Source organism: Momordica charantia, assembly GCF_013281855.1.
Source record: "Momordica charantia cultivar OHB3-1 chromosome 4 unlocalized genomic scaffold, Mcharantia_2.0 BLBB01000004.1, whole genome shotgun sequence".
In the NCBI taxonomy this organism is placed as follows: Eukaryota; Viridiplantae; Streptophyta; class Magnoliopsida; order Cucurbitales; family Cucurbitaceae; genus Momordica; species Momordica charantia.
The window spans coordinates 7,032,154-7,051,737 of record NW_028275162.1 but is presented as its reverse complement, the minus strand read 5'-3'; the positions used below and the strand labels follow the sequence as shown (position 1 = coordinate 7,051,737).

At 38.9% G+C, this 19,584-nt stretch overlaps 1 protein-coding gene across 1 annotated transcript; it reads right to left on the bottom strand.

Moving 5' to 3' along the window:
• Positions 1 to 436: 436 nt before the first annotated feature.
• Positions 437 to 17,974, bottom strand: TOC64-V (translocon at the outer membrane of chloroplasts 64-V). The gene is made up of 13 exons (XM_022286265.2): positions 17,513 to 17,974; positions 17,251 to 17,403; positions 17,055 to 17,179; positions 16,507 to 16,632; positions 16,226 to 16,408; positions 15,934 to 16,078; positions 6,444 to 6,612; positions 3,365 to 3,499; positions 3,080 to 3,280; positions 2,185 to 2,312; positions 2,040 to 2,091; positions 1,302 to 1,371; positions 437 to 783 (listed from the first exon to the last, which is right to left on the bottom strand). The coding sequence occupies exons 1-13, from the start codon at positions 17,758 to 17,760 to the stop codon at positions 701 to 703; spliced, it is 1,818 nt and encodes a 605-aa protein (XP_022141957.1). The 5' UTR covers positions 17,761 to 17,974; the 3' UTR covers positions 437 to 700.
• Positions 17,975 to 19,584: the final 1,610 nt, after the last annotated feature.

Genomic DNA, 19,584 nt, shown 5'->3' with positions numbered 1-19,584 from the left:
GAATCCATTCTCTCTTAATTAACTCGATTCATCCTTATTCAGATTTCAATCCTATTATGAAAACTAAAGTCAACAAACTTTCTGAAAAGGAGAAACCTGTGGAACCAATGAACGTAACTAAATAACAAAAGTTAACAAACTTTCTGAAAAGGAGAAACCTGTGGAACCAATGAACTTAACTAAATAACAGAATAGTTGGAGTTTTATAGATCCATTTCTCCACCTCGTCTATATCAATACATGAATATCCTATACTGAACACTTTTACACTGAGATGAACTAAGTGTATCCTGGAATTTCTTCCAAACATTTACGCCAACAATTCTCAACCTTCTCCGTAGTACTCCCTTCAATTCTCTACATTCAGCAGCCTAAATGGTCTGTAAACAAGTTCAGGAAAAGGTAAAAAAAAAAAAAAAGGGTTTCACAAGAACACTGAACAAGCACCCAAAATTTCTATTGAATTTCTCACAGTTCAAGGGAGAAGAATTCCACATGGTCATGTGCCAAAATAAGGTTTGACTACAGAAAAGTTGAATAATATATACTGACAAAATTTGCAGCAGCAGCCAGCAGCTCTCACTGGCTTCTAACTCTACTCTTTGCTTCTATCAGCTTGGCCTTTGTTTTTTCCCCATTTTACCTTTTTGGTCATTTCATTAGGGTTTTCTTTTTTGTTTTCTGTATGAGAATTGGGTCCTCAACTGATCAGTTTTCTTAATCTCTTTTCAGCAAGATTCGCAACTTTATTCTGCGGTTCGAGGACAAGAGCATGCTTGAAATCTGCAAAAATATGAGAAAGGAAAGCAAATATTTCTTAACCATGCACTGAAACACGCTTTCGATAACAAGGAAAAAACACTTCCATAAGAATGCACAAAACCTACGGAACATGAAATGCCCTCATGACCATTTTACATTAACTATGAACACGACATCACCTGGTTTCTTTTACGAGGGAGACTTGGGTTAATTATTAAAATCTCTCTCCAGAAAGCTTGTGAATATGTTTCACTTGAGCATCCAAAATTTTCAGGGTTCTAAACTCTAAAGAATACCCATAAGTTCTGCTAGATGCACAGATCAATCTAATATTATTAAAATATAAATTTGCTCTTAAAATTTTAATACACTAAAAAATCTTAATCTATTGAGCAATGTGTGTAGATTTAATTCTTTTAGGAAAATGCAATAGTTCAATAAGGCATGCAATGAAAGAGCAGCACTAGAACACCTGGACAATGAAGCTTCAGATTACAATATGTTTCAAGTTCTACCATGAAAAAAATCATAATTCTCACCTTTGATTGCTTCTTTACAAAGAAAAAGAGATTCTCTGGCAGTTCCCCGTCTGAGATATGCCTTCACATTCTGCATAATGCAATAAATGTTAAGAATATCATCTTTTTAGCAGATTCTCTAGCACCAAAGATGAAATTGAAAGTAGGCATCTTATAAACACCCAGCCCAGCATGTGTAACAGAGTATTCCAATTCACCTAAAATGGATAAATATTTAATATGCTCCTGCTCCACCAAAGACTTGGCACTTGGTTTATGTACAATAAATATCTTCATAGGAAGCTATCCTCGTGAATAAATCTTTTTAGAAAATAAAATTTAATAATAATTAAGAGAGAGCAGCAGCAGCAAGTACAGCAACAGTAAAAATCTTGCTGGAAGTTTTAGTCCCCATCTACAGCTTGGTGGATGGATGTAGCAACAAACATTAAATTGGATGTGTTAGTCACATTTGTCCCATTTAGAGTGGTGGTGAATTTTGAAGGGAGTGGACTATGGCTAGGTATAACACCTCCCCTTAAATGTCTACAACAGAGTTTTGCAACTGTCCTTCCCTTATCCTCAACCTTTAAGAGCCCTTTTTGTAATGTTTTCCTTGGTGTCTTGATTTTTGCCTTTGCTGTTTTTTGTTTTGGCTCCTTCTATGTTGGACTGTTTTTCTGAATAGCCCCTGTATATTCTTTATTTCGCTCTAAAACAACAGTTTCTCAAAAAATAAGAATGAATTCCCAGCGTTACCTTCTTGTCAAGTAATATTGCTTTGCTGCAGTCATCTTCGGCTTGTTGAAAGCTACACATGCATTGGAATTCAAGTAATAGATGAAGTTAGTACGTACCACGTAAAATTTGGAAATAACTGATTGAAATCTTTGAGGTAACATACCAGCCTAACTCTAAGTAAGCAGCAGCTCGGTTGCTATAGTAAGTCGCAATTGTCCCATTTAATTTGATAGCTTCCGTGTAATAATTAACAGCTTTATTCCACTGTCTTCCTTTAAAAGCTGCATTACCCTGGAAATCATTTCTTTCCTTTTTAGTAAACCGTTCAAACTGAAAAAATGATAGCCACCAACAAAGAAACTAAGTTGCAATGAGTAAAACTAGTAAACTCCAGATGTTTCTGAACCAACGATGTCAAAGCACACAAAGTTGGCGATATCATGCATAACTTTCATGTCAAATCTCCTGCAACTACATAATGTTTGGGCAATATTTTTTATACTAAAGCTCAAAAGCTCGAGTTAGTAGTCAACAAATAAAAATAAAGTTCATAACGACAAAATCAGTATAATGCGTAGGGGATGACAACTTGAAGTGGGAATGTGAAAATTGAAATACCAGTTAGAAAGAGTAGACATATAAGGTGGAAAAAACTTTTTCATTCTATTCGAAGTCAAGGGTTAAGAACAAGTGCAAAGACAGGATGGAGAAAAATATTTGAAATAATCCTTTTCGAAATCTATAATCTGAGCCATCATTGAGAAAAATCTAGGCCTTCACACATTCTGTTCAAGGATCCCCAAGGAAATTACTACACTTCTATTACTCATCTAATATTACATCACATTTATTTTCCCGCATCCAGTCACTCAATTTTTACAAGCAGAGGGGGACAAATAACTTTATCATTTTACTTAAACCCTAAAACGATATCGAAAAACAATCTTTCTAGTTTGTGGACAAGAAGAAACCGCTGTACATTAAATTACATTATCATGTTAGTATTGAGATAACTGACATAAAGTATTAAAGTCATTGTATTAGCAATTGTGGCAAACCTTCTCTTTCAATAGTTCAGAAGCATCCATGTCACCGTTGGTATCAGCAAATGGCAATAAATTGGAAGCAATGCCAACTTGCTCTTGAAGAGCTGAGTACATATCCAAGACAGTGTCCAGAAGAAACTTATCGGCACCATGAAATGATAAAAGTGAAATGGAGATGGGACAATCATCGTGCCTTCCTAATGGAACGGCAACCTGGCAATATGATGTTATAACATTAACATGTTACTCTGAGCCTTCTAGACAGAAAATAACTGAAACTTGATTCTATTAACTTACTTCACAGCAACCAGACATGCTTGAAATGCTTGTTAATGCAAATATCCTATCACGAAACTCAGAAGAAATTCCCTTCTTTGAACTAAATTTTTGTGGGGGATCTGCAATTGTGGGAATGACTAATATCCCATCATCCTAGAGTGAAAAAGAAAAGAATAACAACAAATAATTAGCAGGAAAAACATAAAGAAATAATTAGAGTAAGAATTAGTGACCAATACAACTATTCCCAAGTCATTCTAAGAGTAAAACCATACAGTTGATAAATAATAATAGCACTTTTTCTTTTTTGAAACAAGAAATCCTTTTCATTGATATACATAAAAGCATTATCAAAGACAAATGATGATAGTATGATAGCTCCAAGCTAAGTATTCAGAAATCTAAATCATCAGGATTTTTGTAAGTTGTAACCTTCCTTCCCACTGCCAAATATGATTATTATGAGTTTATTTGTCCACTTCCCTAATCTTTCAACACTTCTTCTCATCATGCCTTGTCGTGTCCACTCAAATTTCCTTTGTCCCTTAAAATGGTGAAATGGTTAAACGACTCCGAACAGTAATGGAAAAATAGTTCCTAGGCTACAAGGAGGTCTGAATAACAGTTTAACCCTGGAGAACAAAATCAAGGTGGAGAGTATTCAACTGGAAAGTTTTTGGAATATAACAGAGCTTTAATCTGAATATTGCATACGAATAATGTAAAACATACATAAGAGGCTGAAGATATTGCCTGAAAAAATCTACCAAACATGTCCTCTCTCCCCTGCTCTCTCCTCTTCAGTCACCTCACCCTTGCTTGCTGCTTCACTTTCCATGGCCAGGCTTATGTCTGTCGTTCCAGCTAAGCATGGAAAGTTGTCAAACTTCTCATACGATTTAAGGAAAGAGTTTTCATATGCTCTTGTGGGAACAGACTAAGCAGCTACTTAAGGAGAATGGTACATTCAACATGTATGCAGTTATAGTGCTTAGGGAAGCTGAAGGTGGTTGGGCGAAGTATCTCCTAACTTGCTTCAGAACCCCCTCAAAACATTAAACCTTTAGAAAATTAAGAGGGAAATTGGTTCTGGTTCCTTTTGCGTACTAAAAGAGGTTGACTCACAGAAGGAATGTACTAAAAGAAGTTGACTCACAGAGGGAATGGCCTTACAAAATTTGTTCATTTCAAAGAGGGCAGCAGTGATTTCGACGTGCACCCGAGCGCTCGCCTTAGGCGAGAGGCGACGCGATTTCGCCCAGCTGCGCCTTGCAAGGTGCCCAGGCGAGGGCCTTCAATCGAGCGCTCACCTTGTGCGCCTCTCACCTGAGGCAAGGCGATCGCCTCGTTGAAGCGAGGTGGTCTGCCTCTTTTTTTTTTTTTTTTTTAAATAGGTTTAGAAACATATTCTATTTCTCTCTGCCTCATAAAAGAAATACCCAAACCTTAATTTCTCACTCTCTGCCTCTCGACTTTCACCCACCTGCAGTCTCAAACCATCGACGCGCCGCCGCCTCCTCCTCTGACGTTCACTCTCGCTCGAAGGTTTCTTTCTTTTTTTTTATTCTTTTATCTTATGTATTCCTTTTCATCTCTTTCATTTCACGCCTATGCCAATGGTGGCTAGTGATGATGATAATGACACCGAAGAAGAAGAATTAGAAAAAGAAAGATTGTGAGGATGTCCAAGATGAAGAGAATTTAGATTTAGATGAGGATGATGATCTTTTATCACTTACATTTACTTTTGTTCGATTCCAAACACCAGTATTTCTTAATGTTGCTTGTCTTTGTTGGGAACTAATAGAATTTGGTTGTTTTATGTATCTTGTTGACATTTACTATGACACTATTTTGGTATTGATTTTTTAAACTATGTTTACTATATAAATCTATGCACTATATATATAATTTTTATTTATTTATCAAGGTGTGTTTCGCTTCAGTCGGACGTCGCCTTTTTATCGCCTCTCGCCTCAAGGCGATCAAAGGGCTTGTCGCCTTGAGGTGTGCCTTGCGCCTCGAAAACACTAGAGGGCAGAAAATATTGGGTGGCTGCTGTTTCATGGTATGCTCCGAGACAAACTTTGCAAAGTTCGTTGTGAAGACCCAGCAGTTTAGATTCAAACTGAATGGAGGGGGTCCCTGATAGGATTGACCTTTGGGGTAATTGGGGATATTATTAGAGTATTAAGGATATATTAGTAATGAGTAGGAAAGTTATTAGTAGGGTTCTATTATAAATAGAGTGAGGGGGTAAGGATGAAGGTAGATAATTGGTTAGTATGATTTAGATTTGAGTAAGGATACTCAAGACAGAGTAGGTCCAAGTTCCTCTGATTACTGGGGAGTATTGTAGTTATTATATCTTTAATATTTCATTATCTTATTAGTCGTTTGGGTTCTATCAGTCCTTTAGGCCACAACAAAGTTTGGTGGCCTCAAACTTTCTAAAGATTTCAACATAGAAATGTGGTAAGATACAGTAATAATTCCTGAACCATACCTTTTTTTTTTTTTTTGGAACAAACAGTCTATCTTAGATAAAGAGGTTCTCAAAGGAGCCTTCTTTATATCTTTAAACTTATAATAGAAAGATGGGTCATCCTTATGGTTTACAGTCCCTCTCTTCCCATGATCAAAAGTAGTCAGGGACAAAAGAATAACGTTCCAGGAAAGAGAACATGCAAACATGATTAAGTAATTTTTACTAATTGTTCTCTTACTGTATTCTCAAGGATCTACTATTTTTTTTTCCAGAACAATTTTTGTTCAAGGCTGGTGAACAATAACTCAAATCCAAAAAAACATCATATCTTAAAAGCAAATCTGATTGGTATTTGAAAATGATTCTACAACAGATTTCTATAACAAATTTCAAGAACTGTTATAGAGGGTAATTTCCAAACAGCCACATATACTGATGCAAAATGGAAGCATCGATTACTAATAAAAGATTCAGTATAGCCATTGTATATCCTTCGGAATTTGATCACAAACAGCCCCATAACTTATAAAGCAAAATTATTGGATTTGCTGCAGAACACACATACTAACAAATACTCATCTCAATATACAAACAATAAATTGGATATACCTTTAATAAACTTTGAAGTGCAATTCTCATCTCTGTTCTGACTTTATATAGAGTTTTCATATCATCAAAAGATGTGTTAATCGCTGCAAGAACATCTTCAGACGCATTAGATCCTAACTTGGGTTTGACTGACTTAATCCATTCTTCATGATTTAGTTTAAATTCACATCTGAAAAGCATACGTCACATCACATTGATTAGTAAAGCCATTTACAGTCCTGAAAGAAAACAACAAGTTGAAGATGGTACATATTTCCAAACATACAACATTAGAAGCTGAGATATACCAGAACATGCATTTTAACTTCAACCATTGTAGAGCAATTACAGTTCAACAATCAACAGTGAAAGATAAGGTCCATCATTGAGGAAGGCTCAACAATCCTCCAGGTTAGGAGTATGAAATAGACATTTTCCAGGGCACTGACAACATTCCAACACATGACAAGACTTGTACACCAAAAATGAGATGTCCACATTTTTACCATTTAGTATTGAACTTCCCAACACATGTGACACAGCATCAACAATCAACACAACAGCCATACCTTAAGAATATGGAGAAGCCTAATAGTTTTAATGGTTAATTCGACTTTGCTAAATTTAAGGCCTCTCAATAGTAACCTCTCTCTCTCCCCTCTCCCTACTTCGCCGCTGGCTCCCACCATGGTAGCTGTCCACCTCTTTATTCACCATGGCCCAAAAAGCTCACCCTTGCTCTATTGTCATTGAAAGAAAATGCCTCACCATCGACATTGACCACAGATCCAGAGGTACGAAGTTCTGCATCTCTTAAACACCAAAGACAAGGTCTTTTTCCTTTCCCTCCACTGGTCTTCCCTAAAATGGATTGAATCAACTTTCTCCTCCCTCATTGATGTCCCTCTCAATCAAAAGTTCTTCAGAGAAGCCAGCTTTGAAGAACAAACAATCTAGATTGAGAAGACATCCAACAGGAAAGGTATCATAGCAGAGGTTGCGAGGCTGGACAATAATGGAGGCTTAAACAAGATTTTGATCCCCATATATGAAGAAAGGGAAGGAAAGCCTTTTATACCCTGCTGAACTCCCCCCAAATTTTGATCCCCATATGTGAAGAAAGAAAGGGATAGAAAGCATTTTATACCTGGTGAACTCCCCCCTTACTCCTTCGACAAAGGTCCCCACCATATCTCTAGCCATTGCCTCTTCGACCCCCACCGGAGCTAGCCCCCAAGGACCAGCAATCAAAACCTCCTCAAGGGACCAGCAATCAAAACCTCCTCAAGTGTGAAAGCAAGGAACAGGGCATTATACTCTGCAACATCAAAGGTTGGTACAAGGTTGGCAAGTATCAGCTCAAATTGATTCAGTGGAACAGTGACCCCCAGCTTCACCCACCTGTAATTCCATCTTACGGGGGCTGGATAAAAATCTTAAACCTCCCTTTCGATCACTGAGATTAAACAACCCTGAAATTTATCGACGATGCGGGTGGTAGCTAGCTTGAAACGACTAAGAAGACCTTATCACCCCTTGACCTCTTCAAGGCTTCCATTAAAATAAAGGCCAACCCTTTTGGTTTCATTCCAGCTGAAATCTGGGTCCACATCAGCCCTTCGACCAGCATCAAGGTCACTATCGACCCTTTCTATAATTTAGATCAGCACATGGGTTTCTCGGCCGAAATCCATGGAATTCTCCCGCAGGTTTTTCCGGCACCGATCACCATCCAACGACATCATTATCCGAGGCGCAGGTACTGGGTATGTACCCTAGAGACGCATCCCCTGCTGCGACCTACACAGCCCTTACAAAAAGTCACCAGCCTGTACCTTCCTCTAATCCTTTACCTGACAATCTATGTCCCTACCTAGCCCGCATATTGACCCATCAACATCAAACCCCCTACCTACCCACCCATTACAGTCCCAGTGCCTTTTACTCATCAGACATCTGCGCCCCCCCCCCCCCCTAACTACAAACCAAGGGGCCTGTCTCAGAGGACTTTTCACCATCACGATTGGCATTATCCACCGTTGACCCTCCCCTCATTTCACAAACATCCCCTAACTCCAGACCTTACCCAAATCTCTATCCTTCTCACACATATCTCAAATCCCTCTCCATCCTTCTGTCAACTCTAACCCGTCTGTCGGAGTACTCCCCCCCCCCCCCCCCCTTCTCACCTCTTAGACAACCCTAAACAAAAAATAGTCGTTAACATTCGGAAGAAGGGATCCATCTTTGTGGGAACTAAATTCGTCACAAACCAACAAGAGCTTCTCTCTGATTCTGATTTATGACTTTCCAGCCCCCTACCTCTCTCCTCTAAAAGCCTCACCCTTTTCTACCCTTCCCCCTCCTCTTGACCTCCCCATTTGCCCTTAGGACCCCACACTTTTCTCCCGGTTGGAATTGACACCCCAACTTCATTCCCCCATGCTTTTCGACCCCACCATTCATCCCTTCCTTACCTTTGTCCCATGGATCTTTTCCATGGGGGCTGGGAATTACAGCCATGCCCGCCAAAGCCACAAAAAAGATGCTTGCCACCAAAAAATCAAATAGAGGTCTCATCTAGGAGATAATCGACCTCACCTCTTTTGTCAATTATGGAAAACCTCAGAGTTCACGTACTAATAGTGGATCAAACCCCTCTAAATGATTATTCTTTCATGGAACATCAGGGGATTGGGCTCTTGGCATAAACAAGCCCTTGTCAAGGACCTCATCATCAGACACTGTCCCACTATTGTCATCTTGCAAGAAACTAAGCTGGAACAAATGGACCGCCTTGATATCAAATCTCTATGGTGTTCGAGGAACATCGGATGGACTACTTTGGACTCGAGTGGTTCATCAGGGGCCATCCTTATAATGTGGAATGACCCATCCTTCCATATTTCTCACATTACAAAAGGTGTTTTCTATCTAACCCTTCTCATCTCTCTATCTGATTGATCCAATTTTTGGCTTAAGGAGTATATGGCCCCACTAAGACAGAGGAAAAGCCCTCCTTCTGGGATGAATTGATGGATATTTCTGGGCTCTGCTCTGATCAGTGTATGTCTGTGGGGGTGACTTTAATGCCATTAGGTGGACAAAAGAAAAATCAATCATTCGTAGACCTACCAGGAATATGCAGTGCTTCAATGACTTCATTGACAATGTCGGTCTCATTGAAATTCCCCTTCCCAACAGGCTATACACATGGTCGGACTTTAGAGAAGCCCCCACCCACACTCTTATTTGATTGGTTCTTAGCTATCGAGGCTTTCCTCTAGACGTACCAGAATGCCTTTATCAAGCGCTTAAACCGACCAACATCAAACCACTACCCTCTTCACCTATCCTTTGGCATGAATAAATGGGGCACCACTCCTTTCCGTCTCGAGAATTCATGGTTGCAGCACCAATCATTCTCCCCACTAGTTGGTTATTGGTGGTTAAACACGCCCTTTAGAGGTTTGTCGGGACATGGCTTTACTCAAAAACTGAAAGGGTTGAAAACAGTCGTCAAGACTTGGAGTAAATCAACTTTTGGGAGCACCACACTCCATAAAAACCAGCTCCTCGCTGAGCTCTCCTTGGTCAGCTCCTCACCAATAGCTTTTGCCGGTACCGACCACACAAAGAAGATCCATCAAAACATAGCTTCTGTCCATAACAACCAATGAGGAAATCATGTGGAGACAGCGTTGTAAATCAACTTGGTTACGGGAAGGAGACCTGAATATCTCCTTCTTTCATCACATCATGGCTGCTAAAAGAAGGAAGAACACTATAACAGAGATTCTCTCACAAGATGGTAAGAGCTTAACCTCTAAAAAAGATATTGAGAAAGAATTCATTACTTTCTTTACGGGTCTGTACACAAAAAAAGAAGGAAGCAAATTCATCCCTACACCACTTGATTGGAGTCCTGTGACTCCCTTACAGAGTGCAGATTTGGAAAAGCCCTTCTTGGAGGAGGAAATATGGAGTGCTGTCAAAGATTTAAAATCTCTCAAAACACCCGACCCAAACGGTTTCACTGCGGAATTCTACAAAAAAATTTGGAACACCATCCAACACGACATGTTCTTCCAGTTGGCATTCATTAGTCCGCTTGGGTAGGAGCACCTGGTTGATCATGGCGAACAATGCAGCTTGCGTTGCGGGAGATGCCCGCTTCTCGCCCGAAAGAACACAAGGGTCGAACACCTGGTCAACGATCCAGTACAGTAGGTAGTAGGCGTTTTCGTTTTGGCTCCCGAGCAAGAACGAGAAATAGGCGATGCCAGCATTGGATTAATTCCTTCGATGCTTGCTCAGAGCGGGGTCGACTCAATATCGAGAGACTCAGCCACCGAGGACTTTATCGCACCTTTATGTCTCCATCTCTCGAGTCAAGTGCCCGTGGAGACTTTGACCGAATGAATAGGGATCAATTTCCTTATAACACTTCTCCTTCCGACCTTCCAGCACCGAGCAGTGACAAACTGTGCGGAAGTAGATGGACCTGCCTGAGCTGGTGGAGGTGTTGTTGCGAACTGTCCGAGCTCCTGCAAGAGGATTAGCTCAAGGAAAAACACTTGAAGTAACAGCCATCAGCTGTCAGCTTGTTGGGACCAAATGATACAATGCGAGCAAAAGTTCCTAGATTCATGGAAGCACAAAAATCAAACCTTATTATAGTTGTAAGAAAGATTGAGATTCACTGCCTAAAAATCGTTTCGATATCAAGGAAGCACGTGCTACTGCTACTACTTTTGCACCTGCTTCTCCTATTATAGATGAATGAACTCCTACGCCCGAAACTCCTCTTTACCACATTTCTTCCTCTTTTGCAAGAGTATGTTCACTGCTCCTGCACCTCTCAATTTAGGGGCTTCCCCCCTTATCCCTCACCCTGCCCTTTCATTTCTGGTTGAGGGTGTTCCAAGATTTTTTTAAGAATGGCATCATCAATGCAAGCCTCAATGAAACCTATATTTGCCTCATCCTCAAGAAAATCGACGCCCAAAAAGTAGGTGATTTCAGACCCATTAGTCTCATCGCATGCATGTATAAGATCATTGCTAGGGTCTTATCTGAGAGACTTAAACCCCTCCTGCCCTCCATCATTACAAAAGAGAAATCAGCCTTTGTGGCGGATCGTCAAACCCTTGATGCCTCCCTCGTAGCCAACGAAATCATTGATGAATGGAAAAGAAAGAAGAAAAAGAGGTGGTCATCAAACTCGATATAGAAAAAGCCTTTGACAAAGTTGATTGGGACTTTCTTGATGAAGTCTTAATGCATAAAGGTTTCGGTCACACATGGATAAAATGGATTCGTGGGTGTATTTCTTCATCAAACTTTTCCATTATTATCAATGGTCGTCCTAGAGGTGAAGTATTGGCTTCTCGAGGCCTCCAACAAGGTGAGCCTCTATCCCCTTCCTCTTCATTTTGATTGTGGATGTCCTCAGCAGACTCCTCTCTCATGCTGCCAACCGTGGCTTTATCAAAGGCTTTGAGGTAAGAAGAATGTCGGTAATTATTCACCACCTTCAATTTGCCGATGACACCATCATTTTCTCCACCTATGATGATAAATCTCTCATTGATTTGACATTGTCCACCTGCTTGAAAATGCTTCTAGACTTAATGTGAATCTTCAAAAATCTGAAATTATGGTCATCAACATAGGGGACGAAGAAGTGGCTGTTTTATCCCAAACATTTGCTTGTAAAATTGGATCTTGGCCATCATCATACCTTGGGCTGCCTTTGAATGGAAAGCATCGTTCCATCTTCTTCTAGGATCTGGTGGTTGAGAAGGTTAAAAAAGGCTTTATTCATGGAAAAACTCTCACATCTCCAAGGATGGTAGTCTTACCCTCACACCCCTCCAACCTGCCCACCTATTATTTATTTTTATTCTCCTTGCCCACCAAGGTTGTTGAATCTCTCGATGGTATCACCAGAAATTTTCTTTGGAAGGGTACTAACGACCAAAAACGGCAGGACATCACTCAACAACCACCTAAAGAAAGTGGTCTCGGTTTAGTAAAGATGAAGACCAGAAACAAGGCCCTTTTAGCGAAATGGACTTGGTGATACATTCATGAAAAATCAGCCCTTTAGAGGAGAGTTATAGCAGCAAAGTACGGTATTTCATCATGGAAGATCATCCGTGGTAGATTAACTCTCCCCTCTGCAAAAGGCCCATGGAAGTCTATCCTCAGATACCAAAGTTTGATTCTTGATTGATTGCGCTACAAGGTTGGTAATGGACAGCACACTGCTTTCTGTAAAAACCATTGGTTAAATGAGGAGATTTTATCACATGAATTCCCCCTTCTGTTCAATCTGACCCTTAAAAAGGATGCTACTGTGAAGGACTTCTGGTGTGAAGAATCCGGATGTTGGAACATTCGATTAAGAAGGAATCTGAGAGAGGCAGAAATTGAAGAATAGGCATCATAATCACAACCCCTGTCTGCTATAAGGCTTTCTAAATCCACCGATTCCTTTAAATGGAAGCTTGAAGCCAATGGTCTTTTTACAACAAGATCCCTCATCAAGGACCTCTCCCAAATCGTGTCAGAACATGATTTCCCCCCTTTATATAGCCATTTGGAGGGGCCCATATCCAAAAAAGATCAAATTATTGATGTGGGAATTGAGCCATAGAGCCATAAACACTAACGACAAGCTTCACAGCAATACCTCTTTGTCTTCTGCAGCTACGCTTATAGGTTCTGGGGATACCTTCTTTCGGCCTTTGGATGGACTACTACTCTACCGAGCGACCCCCTACTGTTAGATGCAACTTTGGTGGGTCATCTTTTCAAAAAGGAAAATAAGATTCTATGGGAAAGCTTTGTCCGCGCTTTCCTCTGGATCCCTTGACAAACAAGAAACTTCTGCATAGGATCTATCGTTTGATCGGTTTCGAGAAACAATAGCATTTTTGTCCATTTCTTGATGTAAATGCCATCCGTCTTTTCATCATTATAGCTTTTCCTCTATGATTTCTAGTTGGAATAGCTTTTTGTAATCCCTGCATTGGGACCAATCTTTTGTAATTTCATATCATCAATGAAATTGTTTCTTTCAACTAAAAAAAAAAGAAGTTTTAATAGTTAAAAATAAAGGAGTAACATGGTTCATCTTATTGCAGCTCTCTCTCACCCTCTCTAGAGAAAGTGATCATGGTCCAAAGGGCTCTTACGTCCCCTTCTCTTCAACTTAATTCAGCTACGGCAAACTTGATTTGGAATTTTAGAGTCCCAAAGAAGGTAAAATTCTTCATTTGGACTTTGTTCTATGGAGGGATAGAGAAACTTCAGAGGAAACTCCCTCAATGGACTCTTTCTCCTACACAATGTGTATGAGCAATAATGAAACAATCGACCACCTCTTTCTCCACAACCCTTTTGTTTTCAAAGCTTGGGGGTTTATAGCTTCTTTGCTAGATTTCTCTCTTTGCATTCCTAGAAGAAAAGAATTGAGGATTTCATTACTGAAGGTTATGGAGGAAGGCAGCTCAAGGGCAAAGCGTGGGTTCTTTGAAATTGTGCGGCCTGAACTCTTTTATGGTCGATATGGAAGGAACAGAATAGTCTGCTTTTTGAAGATAAGTTGATTTTGGGTGAATATTAAGCATCTAGCTTCTTGGTAGGCTTTACTACACAAGAAAGTTTTTTGTAACTATGATCTTCTTTTGCTTACACAAGATTAGAAAGCGGTGATTGTTTAGAGCTTTGGGGAGGGTTAGCTCTACCCTCCACCTTTTGTTTGTATCCCCTTTCGGGGCCTTCTTGATATGAATACACATATTTTGTTTCTTATCAAAAATAAAAAATAAAAAATCACGGTCGATCAAAAGAAAAGGTTTAAATGAAATATCCCAGGGTTCCTCAAATCATATGTGTTATTGAGCATTGGAATCATGCTCAAATACATTAATTAAAAGTGATATCAAATGGAGGACAAACATGGAAGAAAAAAAGCAAAGAAAATTGTAGTTATGTATAGGTAAGAAAATAAATGAAAGAAAAGGTTAAAATGAAAATTAAACAAATTAGGGCAAATACACTTTTGGTTCCTAAGGTTGGTGCTAATTAGTCTATGAGACTTTGAAAGTAGTTTTAAATGGTCTCTGAACTCATTTGACTGTTAGTTGACTAATAAAAATATGATGTAGTAGTCAATTTGTTGAATATACTTTGCCGATTTGTCATAATCTAATCATTTAATATTATTTTTTATGACTTGACGATGATGTGGTCTTTCTCTCTCTCCTTCCTCAACTCTTCTCTTCCTCCTTCAACAAACCTTGCGATCACTTCCCTTATCGTCAGTCGTTGTCATTGTCGCCCTTCTCCTCTCTCGTCGCTCTCATTAATCTGTCATCATCACCGACGTTTCTCTAGATCTAGAACAAACTTACTTTGTTCCTTCGCTCCAAATCTGAACAAAGGTTGTTTCTTTATTAGTCTTAAACATGATTAGATCACCAATGAACCCAACAGCTTAAACTTATGCGTTAGGATAAATTTAATCATTTATAAGACATCTAACAATTTGAACGAGGGAACAAACTTTTGTTCCAATTCCAAATCCGAAATGAACTAGGAACGAAGGATGTTCCTTTGTTCTAGATTTGGAACGAATATGGAATGTTGACGATCAAATGAGCTCAGGAACCATTTAGAACCATCTTCCATGAAGGAGGGGGCGATGGCTGGTAAGGAGGAAAAGGCAATTGGCAAGAAGGGAGGTGGCATAAGCGAGCTCTGCTGAAGGACGAGATCTAAAGGCAGTTGGCTGGGAGAGGATGGTGATGACGACAACGACGGCTATGGCGACGATTGCTGGAAAATATGGATGAAGATGAAGATAAAGAATGAGAACGGAAGAGAGGGGAGGAAAAATGCCACATCAGGAGAAAAATAATAATATAAAATTATTATTTTTTGCCAAATCTTTTTTTGAAGAAACAATTTCATTGATCATATGAAATTACAATAACACGAGGGCGAAAATTCCTATCCAAGGGAGTTACAAAAAACCTCTCCAATTGGATATAATGTCACCTTAGCAAAGTCCAATCACCAAGTCTTTTTTTTTTTTTTTTTTGTATGAAACAAGATATTTCATTGATGAGTCCAATCACCAAGTTAAGTGTCATATTATCTTTCTGTTGGTCAACTAACAATCATATAAACTCATACAACCATTTAGAACCATTTTCCAAACCTCAAAAATTAAAGTTTTCCTCTTAAAACTTCAAAAGCCAAATAAACACCAACCTCAAATCTCATTTGCAAAAAATGTAATTTGTCGAGGTGCATTGTGTCCAATGTCTGTGTCCATTTTTTAAAATTTTGGTATAACAAACTTATAAAAAAAACATAAAGGTGTAACACATTTGTGTCTATACTTCTTAATCCATATTCCATAGATTACCTCGAGGATTTTATACATAAGCAGATAGGTAGGGTGCAAAATTAGGCAGTCACGATCATCTTTGCATACCTCTGTAATAAAATCATAACAGATGAGAGAGCTTTCAAGATAGAAATTCCATTTTGCAAGTTTGGTGATTGTTTATTGAACCCTTTTAGACTGGCTACATTGGAAGCCAAGTACTGACCGAAGTTCATGTGCTTAGGAGACTGATCTGCAGAAGCAAAGAGCTGCATTAACATTCCAAAGACGTTTTGCATTGTTTTTTTAATTTCAAGGGATCATTTAAAAAAAAAAAAACTTTGAAGCATTTGATCTGAACGCAGCAATAGGAAATATGTGGATTAGTTCTGAAACTTACAGCCAGATAGACTTTCGATTGCTTTTTTAACAACATGAACAGTCTTCTGCAAAGGAACCTTGGAAAGCTGAAAGAGATCATCAGCAAAAACAAGGCGACGCATCCTTCTAGGTTCTATTGAATTCAGCTTAAGTAGAACATGTCCAACACGATGCAGAATGGAAGCATCACGAGCAAACCATCCTTAACAATGCCACACAAGAAAAACTTTAATGAATATCCATATTATAAAATGAAGAAAGAGGTCAAAACAATGATATACAAATGATATGACATCTTACCAATAGTATCCAAACTCTGGGAATTAGACAAAACTCTATTCATCGGTACAACTCCATGTGAGGGGCGAAATGCAAGTATACCACAAAATGAAGCTGGAATTCTGATGCAACCAACTGTATCAGTGCCTGAAATTTAAAAACATTATAGAAATAAGAAATTACATCATTATGAGATCAAATAGCATCTTGCTAGACTTGGAGCCTCCCCCAAATCTTCGAAGAAAAGTGGCATTTCCATAAAAGGAGATTCAAATCTTCCAATGGTCTTTCACGTCAAGTGCACCATTGAGGCCTTAACAATATAGCTTCCCAGGTTCCAATATATTGATTGTTTATTATAATGGACCAAGTTTTAACATAGAGTTGCTAAGATGACCTCACAAAACAATAAAACAAATGCCAAATGACTCAAATATCCCATCTAAGCATCGAACGATCAAAAGTACTTTACACAAGTGATCCTCCGAAATAGCGAAAAAATCCAATATTTGCTTATTCTCCCAAAGGTTTAGCAATACAGCACGCGAACAAATAACAATTACACTAACCAAGTGCGAAGTCAACAAGCTCTCCTGCAACAGCCACAGCGGACCCACTAGAAGAACCTCCAGGAACACACGATGCCAATTTTGGATTGGTAGGAGTTCCATAGTGCTTGTTCTCCCCAGTAATCCTAAATTAACAGACAAACAACTCAACAACATTTCCAATAAATAATCTCTGAGAATATGAACAGAGGCTTACCCAAAACCCAGTTCATCCATAACAGTCTTCCCAGCGCAAGCAGCTCCATTCTTGAGCAGAAGAGTCAGCACCCCATCTGTCTTCTCAGCAGCATCATGAGTTCTCCTCCAGTCCGGATTGCCGAACCCCGTCACGTAGTCCTTCACATCGAACCTGCAGCACCCCACAAAACAAATACTTGAGAACAAAAACCCCATGAGCGTACATGATTCTCAATCTTATTGTTTGAAGCAAATATCAGAGAGCAAGGGAGAGTACGAACACATCCTTGATGGCGAAAGTCAGGCCGGCGAGGGGTTGTCTGGCGGCGGGAGGCGGAGGCTGAGGGAAAGGCTGAAGCTCAAACTGCTGGAGGAAAGCACCGAAGTCCGCTCTCTGCAAAAGTCTGGCATTCTTTCGTCTCCTCCGAGTCTCTGCAAAAATTACAATTCCGGCTACACCGACCCCGATCACGATCCAAAGTTTGGGGTTGGAGGCATTGGATTTGAAGAGCTTGAGGGGCTTTGACATGAATCAAATTCGGAAGAAACTGGGCTATTGACAATGAACTGTTGGAACTCAGAAGAAATGGAGGGGTTTTAGGAAGGTTTAGCAAATGCAAACGATCATAAAAATGATGGAATATATAAAAGCAGGGAAATTTGCGAGGGGTTTGGTTTGGGCATTTCGGAGGATGGTAATCTAATGGTTTCGGAGAGCGTGGCTCCTACGCGCTTTTGTTCACAATCTCCAATACGAGTGGGCTATGCCTCAAGGCAATTTCTACCCTCCTCTTTTATTAAAATATTGTTTTAGTCCTAAGTTTTTTCAAGGGAAAAATGTCATTTTTAACCTTGAGGTGTATTAATTTCACCCCATTACCCCTTAAAAAACTTTTTTATAGGTAGATATCGGAGGTTTGCTCCTCTATATTTAGAGGCATCGTGCCCACTTTAAGGTTCGAACTTTAGAAATATCGAGAGTTTTATGTATTAAACTTGTCAAGAGGTTGGAACTTGATACCTCAAACTCTTGCTAACCATAAATTTAAAATAAAGTGTTGTAATCTTTACCCTAAATTTTAAAAGGTAAGGTAATTTCTACCATCTGATAATTTTTGGGTTTTTCTGAAATTATTTATATGTATCAATGAATTATAAAAATTGATAGAATTTAAAAAAAATGAGAGTAGAGCTTTTTTTCCTTTTTTTTTTTTTTGAAGTCTAAGCGAAGTTATTTAACGATGGATTGTGTATAAATCAAACTTTATATATATATATTTTTATTGATGTACGAAAAGAGGGAAAGAAAGCCCAATACCCAAAAGAATTACATGATCCAATTGTTAAATAAAGAAATCAGACTAAATGAACCAAAAAGATGTGATAATTTACACCAAGATATGACAAAGAATAGTCTCCAAGGGGCGACCCTCTTGGCCAAGGACTTGAAGTCTCTTGGTCATACTGTTTTAGATATCTCAAGTTCGAATCTTCGAGTGAGCTTAATACAAGAAACTCTTGTTGTCTTCGAGATCCAAGTCTTGGGGCAAAAGACAATCATTGTGTCCAGGACTCTTGGTTGTCAAATATGTGTGTGTGTTGGGGTGGGGGGCAAGGAAAGTTATAAATAAAATGTTTATTGTTCAAAAACTTGATTTTCATTAAATTTTTTCATTTTGAAGTTTTTTACATTATTTTTTGTAAAAATTAGTGTGTGAATAGCATAAATGTGATGAAACTAGGGAGTAAAATTGCAACGGTTATCTAAGTTTAGGGTTCAATGTGATGAAATTAAAAGTTTATGGTGAAAATTGATACAACTTTTCAAGTTTATAGAGGTAAATTACAAGTTTAGTTCACAAACTTTTTAGGTTTAATGTCGAGGTAGGAGCATGATTAGTCAAATCGTCCACAAGTACGTAAACTGCTTGGATAGAAGTTATAGATTATCCCTTGGTAGGAGTAATTCTTTCTTGGACGTTTAACGAGACTTTCCAAATTTTAAAAAGCATCTAATAGGTGATTGAACTTTCAATTTTGTGTTCAATAGGTCCTTAACCTATTAGATAATTTTTAAGTTCACGAATCATTTAGACATAAAATTAAATGTTGTGTTTAATAGAATCCTAATTTTTTACTTTGTGCCTAATAGTTCGTCTACTGTCGTAACGCCATCGCGTCGATAAGGGTTTGGAGTTGCCACCAATCATCTACGAGGTGTGATTGGTCACCTAAAAAAATAAAGACAAGGTCTGCGAAAACAGATTGTTGGTTCGGGAGTCGACTGAGCGTAGGGAATGTGTTAGTACCCTACGACAACGGTACCGAGTTTTTGAAATAATTATTTAGAAAA

What these genes read in the sequence shown, in the direction of transcription:
- TOC64-V (XM_022286265.2), bottom strand. Translation starts at nt 17,760, where the DNA reads ATGTCAAAGCCCCTCAAGCTCTTCAAATCCAATGCCTCCAACCCCAAA. An exon ending in CCAGAGTTTGGATACTATTG is followed by an intron (nt 16,409 to 16,506) that starts GTAAGATGTCAT and finishes GGCATTGTTAAG; the next exon opens with GATGGTTTGCTCGTGATGCT. An exon ending in CTGAACTATTGAAAGAGAAG is followed by an intron (nt 2,313 to 3,079) that starts GTTTGCCACAAT and finishes AATGATTTCCAG; the next exon opens with GGTAATGCAGCTTTTAAAGG.